The 10,807-nt window shown below is 36.5% G+C and overlaps 1 protein-coding gene across 1 annotated transcript; it reads right to left on the reverse strand.

Annotated features, from left to right (window-relative positions):
• Window positions 1-386: 386 nt before the first annotated feature.
• LOC126715738 (protein SUPPRESSOR OF MAX2 1) lies at window positions 387-5,197 on the reverse strand. Its single transcript, XM_050416506.1, has 3 exons — window positions 3,372-5,197; window positions 2,485-2,782; window positions 387-2,364 (listed from the first exon to the last, which is right to left on the reverse strand). Exons 1-3 carry the CDS (start codon window positions 4,619-4,621, stop codon window positions 724-726), a joined length of 3,189 nt encoding a protein of 1,062 aa, XP_050272463.1. The 5' UTR covers window positions 4,622-5,197; the 3' UTR covers window positions 387-723.
• Between the last annotated feature and the right edge of the window lie 5,610 nt (window positions 5,198-10,807).

Consider the following 10,807-nt stretch of genomic DNA (forward strand, 5'->3'; position numbering starts at 1 on the left):
AAAATATTGGCACGTACTCACACAACACATTTTATGTGACTACGTAGATACGCCATGTCATCTCCTCTCTCTCTTTTTAGAAAAATCTAATAACATATCGAATTATTCAATATATTGAAAAATTCGATTATGTATAGTAGACACTTTCTACTAACACATACACATACCTAACTTTATAACCTATCGAAGTAGTTGATTATAAATGGTAGACACTTTAATATGTTGGGGGATCAGATATGTCTGTAGTATTATTTTTAAAAAAAAGAAGGGAAAATATAGTGATACATATACATACAAAGACAAGAATGCCCACTAATAAGTATCACCTAATCTTTTAGTTAAATATTAGACGCGAGATATATATAATGAAAAAGAAAAAAGAAAAAAAGAGGAATGCCTCATCTTATTAATCATCATCTATGTAATTAATTATGAATATAATAATAAAAATACTATAATTCTTTTAATATAATATATATATGAAGAAGAAAAACATAAAAGAAATTAAATAATAAAGAAGCCACAATATTTGTCTGTCTTGTAGTTAAAAAGGCCCCGTCAAATCTATCATCAACGATACCCTCTTCTAAACTTCTAACGGCTTTTCTCTTTACCCCTTTTAAACTTTCAACCGTTTACTCCCCCGCCAAATATTGCAGTATATTTACATCTCTGTATCCAATACAAAAGTGGCAAACTACCTTGCCTCACAAGCCACATTATTCACAACCCCTTAGCCACCACCTTGACACTACTAGGAAGATAATCTGAATCCCCAAAGCTCCGGCTATCTGATTCGGTGTCAATTTCAAGCCTAACAACCATTGATGAATCATTAAGGCTATTGTTGGGAAGGCATGCCTTAAGCTGGTGAAAACTTGGAGCTAATGCTTTCTCTGTCCATTCTTCTAAACTTGTTCTTCCTAGCCATACCCCACTTGTAATCTTTTCCAGTGCCTCATCTTGTACTTCAATTGAAATTCCATCGCCTATGATGGTGGTGAATTTTTTATTGACAGAACTTGTGATGTTGCGGCGGATGGGGCTTAAGTTCACTGGCTTAAAGACAATTGTGTCATCGACAGCCTCAAGGAGTTCACGAGGTGCTGCTGAGGTCGTGGGTATTCTTGTATTCGTATTGCTATTGAGGCCATGCTCATATTCGTGATCAATTGTGAGATCACTTGAATTGTGTGAATTATCTGCCCTTTCATCCTCTGCATTAGCAGCTTCATTTAGATCGAATGCTAAAGCTGAACTTGTGTCCTTCTTACTAGGCTTAGTTGGTCTGTCTTCGTCGTGTAGCCAATGGGCTCTTCGTTTTGCAGTCCTCTCACAAAGGGATAATCTTAGATGCCAACCTCCTCTTGCTAAACTGGCAAGCTTATCTTCATCAAGTGAAATTCCATTGGATAAGTATTTGAGATTATCTGGCAGCCAATTAGCAGTAAGAATGAAGATGACATTTCCGAGACTGATTTCCCGTCCATGAGAATCAGCAAGCCGTCCTCTTTCCATTGCCCGTTTGATGCTCCCTCGGATTAGCGTATCTGCTTCATCAATGTCCTCGAGCATGATTACTGAAAAGGGGTTCCTCCTAACTGCCTCTGCAATTCTATCCAGAGCTGTTTTACCACGGAAACTCAAGTCTGATTCCCCATCATCGCGTCGAGAACCAAGACAAATCATTATTGGATTGGACTCGGATACCAGTTCTGAAAGAGCTGAAGCCATCTTCTTCTTGCCAACCCTGTCGGGACCCATAAATAATATCCACATGTCACCTCTTGATGCAGCACCACGTTGTTTTCCATTGCCCACTTTGCACTGGGTCACACTCGTAGCTAAAGCCGATGCTGCATCCTGCTGCCACCATACCTTCTCCATTAGACCCTTGACGAGCTTCTTGAATGAGTCAGCATCTAATGTGCTAAGCAGTTTATTGCTCTGCTTTTCATGCAAGTTGTTCTGTGGTTCAGAAGACATGCAGCCCAAAAAGTCTTTGATGCGCTCTTTATGGACAGGGCTGGTATCACTGACCTTCGGTCGCCCAAGAATCAGGTCTGTCCTTACAGGGCTGTCTGGTGGGGAAACTGCCCTCTCAGAGGGTTGAGTGGGCACTTGATTAGTGTTCGGCTGCAGGGTTTCCCCAAGAAGTCTGTTCATTTGTAATTTGGGTTGGAAAGATCGGCGAGCAATAACATTTGGATTGTACAAGCCTGCCATCGAGAGAGGTACAGGAGCAATTCTCTCAGAATTGAGATTGGGATGATGAAAACTAGGATGAAGACGAAAGCATGTATCAATCCATTTCTTCAGTAAATCTTGACTCCTCTGCTTTGAAATCAGTTCTTGGTCCTTGGGCTATAAAGATACAAATGAAGATTTGATTCATTTATATAGAAGTTCTATAATCACCCATTAGTAAATAGAAAAGAAGAATCATGCTATTTGAGTTTGTGAATCAATTTGATCTAAATTTACCTGAGTCTGATCCGTTGTTTTGGCATCGTCGTCATGGGCTTTAGCATTTTGCAACCACTGTGGCAGTTGAGGTCGAGCTGCTTCTGATTTAACTTCAGAAGATGATTTCTCAAACTCCTTGGGTAAAATTTTCGCTAGCTCTTGTTCGTAATTCTGCATGCATTGTGGGCAACAACTTGTTCTTCGAGCAGGATCCAAATTCTCAGAGAGACGTCTTGGTGCGGTTGCTCCAGCTGTAAAGCCTTTTAATGGAGACAGAGACTCAACGGAGCTGCTGAGAATCCCATTGGTGCCAAGCCTAATTGTCAAGTAAATAGACAGTACCAAATTAGGAAAAGAAGTAACCACACGTTTGAAGCCCAAGTGAAGCACATTCAAAAGCAAAACATCATGAAGCCCTAAATATTGTCAATTCGAACAAGAACTATGCTTGTGCTGTATGAACTCATGTAAAATTTGTGGGATTTCCTCAGTTATTGGAGGTGCAATTTCAGAACCCCCCCAAGAAAAGAAAAAAAAAAAAAGAAAAAAGAAAAAATCCATCTATATCTCCAAATCAAGCAAATAGCTAGGCTGATATATAGTATATAAATTTTAGATCATTACTAACTTTTAAAAGAATAATGGATTCTATAAACAGCAAATTTCAACACCACAGTAGCAGATAAGAGGGTGTTATGGCATGTGAAACTTACTAATTCAATCAAACAAGTCATCCTTAAACCAAAATTTACAAACAAAACTAGGCGACAAACAATAATACAATCAAAATCCTTGAAAATAGAACTAAAAAACCAACAATCAAATAAATGCCAAGCAAGCAAAAAAAAAAAAAAAAAAATGATTCAATTATAATCAAATCAAAAGAACACCACCACCAAAGATACCTCGGAAACATTCCTCCCGGAATCGCTCTAGGAGCAATTGGCACTGCCTGAAGATCCCAATCATTTTCCATAGAAGGATGATAAACCTGGCACCTCAAATAAGTCTCACAAGTGGCAGTCCCAATCAACCAAACCCGCCCCCCACTCCCTTCTCCAAACCTCCCCAATAGCTTCCCCATCTCCGCCACCGCCGCACGCCCCACCTCCGAAACAACCTGTTGCTGCTGCTGCTGCAGCCCCGAACCAGGCCCTGCCCCCGCCCCCGCCCCCGCCACCCCGAAACTCACCGGTTGCTCAACCATCCATTTCAAATCGCCCAAATTAACAATAACACCACCACCAGAACCCGAATTCGCAATCCGGGTGTCAACCAAATCGCCCAATTCTTTAACTTTACCAGGTATTTGCGCTCTATCCGAAGAAAACTCCTTGTCCCAATGGATCACCTGAGCATTTTTCAATGCCCCATCACCCAATTCCTTATTCTCAATCCTCCTCAGTAGCTCTTTCACCACCGCCTCCGGCTCCGACTCGCCGACCAATACCGGGTTCCTCTTCTTGCTCCTCAGCAAAATATCAGCAATTCGTTTCACCTCCTCACCTCTCTGATGTCCCAATTGGGCTGCACTCCCCTGTTGCTGCAACCGTGGATTCAAGTACAGATTCCTATTCGGTGCAGTGGGTCCACCTCTAAATCCCAATCCAATAGGACCCGAGTTCGGAATCGAGGAAGCCGAAGGCGAAGGCGAATTCAGAGACTGTTCAATTGTGGCCTTAACGGCCGGGCTCGAAAAGCTAGCTTCTCGCATAACTCGACTCACACTCGGGTCGTCGAGAATCGATATAATCAGCTGCTCGAGCTCGACTTTCACCGCGAGAAGCGGCTGCTGCTGCTGCTCGGGGCAGCCACGCCGCTGATGCGCCTGCGCTCGCTTCAGCGCCGCCATAAGAGCATTCGAGATTGGCGGCTCGATACCGGGGCTGAGGTTCTGAGCCGTGGGGAGGCGCTCGAGCGCGACGCTGAAGCAGAGCTCGAGAGCTCGACACTGGAGCGGGTGCGAAGAATTGGGATGGGACTTGATACAAGCTTGGCGGAGGTAGCCGGAGGGAGAGGCCAAGAGCGTCGCCGCCACATGTAGCGGCGTCGTTTGGCCGTGGTTCCGCCTGCCCGCCTCCGCGATCGAGTGGTTCAACACGCTCGCCGCCTCCGCCGTAAGGGTTTGCTGGATCGTACTCAATCCTGCTCTCATTTCCAACTACCCTTTTAACTAACAAAAATACAGTTGTTATTTTTCTTCTTCTTCTTCTTCTCCTAACTTAAAAATTTCTGGAATGAAAAAACTAATGTTATATTCACAACACAACCAAAACAAACAGGGTGTGAACTTGGGTTGGTACAAAATGGACAAATTCGTGATTTTCAGGTTTTTTTTTCTTTCTCAAAAGCTAAAAAAGCCTTTTTAGCTTTAGAAAGCTTTTTTTTCCTTATAGGAATCTATTTATCTATGCTATGCAGCTATAGCTATTGCTATGCAATCTATGTAGCTCTCTATATTTTTGCTTTGCTTTTGCGCTCTCTCTCTCTCTCTCTCTCTCTCTCTCAAAAAAAAAGGATAGTGCAAGAGTGAAATTCAACGCGAAAAGGAAACATCAGATCCCCTCCTTCACACAAGAACAGCTTTCTCTTTCTTTTCTCTCTTTACTTTCTCTCTTTTTGCCTACAACACTTTCTCTATCTCTCTATCTATCCATCTGAAAATCAAAATAAGCAAAGCGCTATCAAAAGACAAAATACCCTACATCAAATGAAATGATGAAGGAAAAAAATAGAGGGTGGTGAAAAAGAAAAAAAATATATTAATTAATAATAATATTGGACAAGTCTTTGTCAAAAATACCACTTCTCCTATTAACATAACAGTTACAAAGAGTGCAAAAAAAAAAAAAAAAACACACACTATGTAAAAGTAAAAATTAGTTATGGTACAGAGCGATGGGACCATAGGTGGGAAAAAAATGAAATTTGTTTAGTACTTTTTTTAATTTATTTATTGAAGAGAGAGAGAGGAAAAGAGAATTTATGGAAAATAGAGTGTTGTTGGACGTACTATCAGTTTGCGAGGATTTCTGGAAAATGCTTTCTGGGCAGAGAGAGCAATCTGCTCTCCTTTTTGTGTCGTTTTTCTCTTTTATTACTTTTCACTTTTTTATAATTTTAATTTTAAATTTTTTTTTTTGTAATTTCCCTTGTCTCCATGTGTGTTAGAGATAATTAAAAGAAGAGAGGATAGGGAGAGATTCAAAGAGTGGATATTAGTATTACTTACTACGGTACTTTTTTTCTCTCTTTGGACTATGGATTGACTACCTTTATTATTCTTCTCTCTCATTTATTTTGCATTAGTATTTCTATTTCACACTTTGTGTGAAGAAGGGTAGGGTAACACATCATCACGCGCTTACCATACGTGTGTTGCCATACTTTTACTTCACTCCATTATGAAAAAATTATTAAATATTAACTTTTTTTTTTTTTTTGAGAAAGTAAATATTAACTTCTTAGAATTAGTATTGCGTATTTTTAGTAAGATAATCATTCTACAAATATAAATATTTATGAATTCTAAAAATAAAAGGTTGGGTTCAAGTCTTTAAAAGTGAGTTTCAATTAAAACATTTAGCTTATTAAATCTCTCGTCTTAATAAAAAAAAAAATTTGTTTAGTTATTAATTTTTTTTTTACTTATGTATTACAATATTTTAAAATCTCACTTCTATTTTTTTTTTAACTAGTATAAGCCTATTTTAGTCCGCTTTAAATATAAACTCAAAAACTTACAAGTGTAAGTAATGTAGGTGACGCGCTTGGATTTGGCGTGGGGAAGAAAGTGAAAACTCATGATCTTTTTAATCTCTTAATTCTTGCCTTTCAACCAATTTTCTGCTTTTCACACGCAACCGCTGCACTGCAAAGGTATCGCACGGCTTTCACCTTTTCATTCTTCACACTTTCTCTCTCCCTATCTCTCTAACTTTTTAACTTTATAATTATCGCTTTCTCTATCTAGTTTTCGTGTGCAATTTTTGTCACATTAACACCACCACAGAATCTGGGCACCCCTGGATTTTGTTAAGCCTGATTAATTAATCACTTATTATTATTATTATCACCTCTAATTCGAAACATTTAAATCCCATTTATAATAATAACAATAACAATATGGTTGAATCATTGTGTATACTCTTGTACCATAACTTGTTTCAATGTTTCACACCCCTATAGACTACAGTTCATTCAAGTTGAGAGACCAGGGTACTCAGCAATTTGCATGTGCTCCCTCTTAAATGAATGATAGGAAATTTATGTGGAAGTTTCATGACAAAAAGTGAGCCAAACACGGTTCATTTAAACTTTTGCAATAATGATTCTAATTTGGAAAACTTTCCAAGTTTGTGTGCTCAACCAAAACCACCAATAACTCTAGATTTTTTGTAATTCAAAATAAAGGACCATCATGATCTTCTTTTAGGTTAAAAGGTTAAATTGAATAAATATGCTTTCTTTCTTTTTTTTTCTTTTTTCTTTTTTCTCTCATTATATTGTTTTTTAGGGACTTTATTTTTTCAAAAGAAATTGTAAATTCCTTTTTTCATTGTGTTATTTCTAGTCTAGACCATAGGACATTGCAAATTGCTATCACAATTTCTTCCCAAGAAAATAAATGAGTGATTGTGGTGCCACACCCAAAACCACAATTTTGCTCACAACTCGCCCATGTAGTGAGTAGTAGTTGGTGGAAGGAGTTATGTATAAAGAATTTTTCAAAGTAAAAAGGATCTTTTTCCCTTGTTTGTTGATTTTTTTTTCTTTCATTTTTTTTCTTGGTTCTTATTAGATTTGAAAGAACAGTGTTCATTAAATGCCTAGACAATGGTACAATCCCACCCATCACAAGAGACAACCGCCCAATAAAGGAGTGTAGCTCAACTTGTCCATGGACCAAACTGCTTTGAGGTTGGGATTAAGTAATTGACTACGACCTTTTCAATTTTATTCATCATCAATGGCTCGTCCCATCTAATCAGAAAACCATGTTCATTAAAAGGAAAACAAAATAAAATGTATTAAAGGAGGTGGACCATCTCAAGACTATTATATTTCAAAAGGTGTATCATAATATTTTTAAGAAATAGCGAATTTCATAAGGATATTAATTTTAAAAGTGTTTTTAAAAAAAAATTATTAGAAAAAAAAAAAACACATTATTCTTACAATTTTTTATATTTTTCATAAAAGTGGTATGAAAAATAAAAAAATTTCTAAAATATTCTATTAATAAATACCCTTAAGACATCCAAACCCTATTTTTAATAAAGTCATTCATTGTTCAAATATTCTCTTCCTCTAATTATCAAGGGGAAAAAAAAAAAGGGAAAGTGGTCCATGAGTTCAAATCATGTCTTTAAAAATTGGATTGAACTAATTGATCAAATTAGATTAATCATCAAATGGATCGCAAGTTTGGTTTTTAAAATCTAAAATTATCGTTAAAAAGCAATTTAAAGCACATAATTATTTGAACTACAAATCAAGCATCTGAGTCTCCGAACCATTCCTTATTTTAATTTGTGTTGCCAAATTCCATTGAAAACTATTGAAATCATAAGGATGGTGGTGGCAACACTCATGAATCTCTCCCCTTCCCCCCCTAACAACCTCAAGCCACACCTTTTTGGCTTAAACTTTTAACCTCCCCTTTTTTCCAATTCTTTTAGTGGTTCATGTTTTAAAATATTGGTTCAAACCTTGGACCTCTCCTTAGGCCATTTTATTAGCCACATCATCTTTAAGGTATGAGGTGAGCATTATGTCAACCACTTAAAGCAAGTTCCGCCATTGAGATGATGCCAAGGACGAAAACAAAATGTTATTGAAAAATTCAAGAACCAGTTCAAAACTTTTAAAGATACAATGACCAAAATCTAAAATTATCGTTAAAAGGCAATTTAAAGCACATAATTATTTGAACCACAAATCAAGCATCTGAGTCCCCGAACCATTCCTTATTTTAATTTGTGTTGCCAAATCCCATTGAAAACGATTGAAATCACAAGGATGGTGGTGGCAACACTCATGAATCTCACCCCTCCCCCCCTAACAACCTCAAGCCACACCTTTTTGGCTAAAACTTTTAACCTCCTCCCTTTTCCAATTCTTTTAGTGGTTCGTGTTTTAAAATATTGGTTCAAACCTTGAACCTCTCCTTAGGCCATTTTAGTAGCCATGTCATTTTAGCAACCATGTCATTTTTAAGGTATTAGGTGAGCGTTATGTCAACCACTTAAAGCAAGTTCTGCCATTGAGATGATGCCAAGGACGAAAACGCTATTGAAAAATTCAAGAACCAGTTCAAAACTTTTAAAGATACAATGACCAAAACAAAAACACCCCCCCCCCCCCCCCCCCACCCCCCAAAATATGAATATTTTTTCAACAGTTGATAGAAATTCAAAAACAAATATCAATGATATATAACCTTTGGTATGAATGGGTTCTCCACACACACAAAAAAACACTTTGTTATGAATGTTTTATATTTATCTAATTATAAGTAATCTTAAATACATTCTTTAAGTGATTAGTATGTCCTTTAAGTGAATGAACATAAAGTATTATTGTTCATATTATTAACTTATCATTTCTCTTTTTTAGTTTTTTTTTTCTGATTTTATTTTATTTTTATTTTTTAAAACTACATTATGGATTTTGTGTTTGTAATTATATAGTAATATCTAATTTTAAGAGCTATCTTAAGTAAGCTAATTTTCTTAATTTACTATTCTAGCTAAGGTTGAATATCTAAATGACTAATATGTTAGTTGGCCTAGTAATAAGGGCTTGAGCCAACATACCTTGAGCATGGGTTCGAGTTTCCCTACTAACAGTTTGTTGCAACTCCTTATACCTCCTTATATGCCCACTTGCAGGCTGTTCACCCTATATAGAAAAGTCACACTAGTCTCCCCTTCAAACCATTTTTTCTTTACCAAAAAAATAGCAAAAAATTGGTTGCAGCATGACAAGGACGATTTATTTTTATATATTTTTGGAGGCAAGAGGACAAAATTCAAACCTTGATCACATATCATCCCGGTTGGTTTTTGGCAAAGTTTTGGAACCAAATTGCCAGCTTCATCATCAATAATCATGATTAATTTAAAAGGAGAGGGGGGCTCCAAATTAGAAAAAGTAATGAAGTGCCCAAACCCCAAATGATTATCAATTGTCAATATAAAAATGCAAGGAGGATATGATAGCATGAAAAATGTTCTGTTTAGGTGCAACTTTTTGGGATTCCTAACTTTATATTACAGCACACTACTTTTTGTGAAAGGAGCAGAGAGTCTCTCACAGATACAAAAATCATCATCATCATATTCCCTTTTGGTTACGCACGCCCTCTCTTCAACTCTCCTTTTTATCTTTTCTTCCCTTGCCTTTTACGCGTTTTTCGAGTCCTCTTTCAACTGCTCTGCTTCTACCTTTTTACACTTCTGTCTCTTTTCCACGGCCTTTTGCTTCCCAACTTCGCTCTTGTTATCTCACCTCATAATTCTAGAGACACGTTTCAAATTTCACAATTTGCTGACTCATGAGTAATGAACATTTTTTTTTCATCCAAATAGACTCACAATTTTTTGTTAATTACTTATAAATGCATAAATTAACAAGTTGTAAAATTGAATGTGAGAACGGGTGTGTTAGTAATTTTATTAACCTCTTCCTCTGTTACTGTCCATTAGGGAAGGAAGCATCATCTTGAAGTCGATGCAATAGTAAATTTATCATTTTGTGCACGTAGTATTCTTGTTTTGAAAGCATAAATTGTGTGTTCCTTTGTGGATAACAACATCAATTGAATAGTACAACTTGGAGGTTTGTTAACTAAGGTTGATTGTTACAATTATGATAATCCTCAAATAAGTGGGTGATAAATAGGGGTGGAATCATATTATGGTTTGTCCAAAATTGCTACAAAAAAGAGAGTAATTTCTATGTAATATTCATAAATAATAACACTAGAAGTAGAAGTAGGAAAAAAATACATACACTCTTAATAAAGGAAGTAACAAAAAATATGACGTTTCGAATAAAATAAAACGTTGTACAAGGAGTTTTAAAGTATAATTGATCATACACAATAGAACATATAAGATTGTATAAAATTTACTATTTTATTATTGGGATGATTAATTAAATGTTATTTGAAAAGTTTTAGATTTTGTTGTGTTTGATATTTTTTTTTGGGTGTAATTTTCTAGAATACTCGTTTCTCTTTTTTCAATGTTTGATATGGGAAACAGTGAGAAGTTTCATGATACATCAATTGAGAAAAATATCAGGTTTATAAATGATAAGTGCTAATTCTACGAGA

This window comes from Quercus robur, chromosome 2, assembly GCF_932294415.1.
Source record: "Quercus robur chromosome 2, dhQueRobu3.1, whole genome shotgun sequence".
Classification (NCBI taxonomy): domain Eukaryota; kingdom Viridiplantae; phylum Streptophyta; class Magnoliopsida; order Fagales; family Fagaceae; genus Quercus; species Quercus robur.

Excerpts from the sequence above, each read along its gene's own strand:
- LOC126715738 (XM_050416506.1), bottom strand. The coding sequence starts at position 4,621 with ATGAGAGCAGGATTGAGTACGATCCAGCAAACCCTTACGGCGGAGGCG. Across the intron at positions 2,783-3,371 it reads CCGGGAGGAATGTTTCCGAG|GCTTGGCACCAATGGGATTC; the intron begins GTATCTTTGGTG and ends CTTGACAATTAG. Across the intron at positions 2,365-2,484 it reads AAACAACGGATCAGACTCAG|CCCAAGGACCAAGAACTGAT; the intron begins GTAAATTTAGAT and ends GTATCTTTATAG.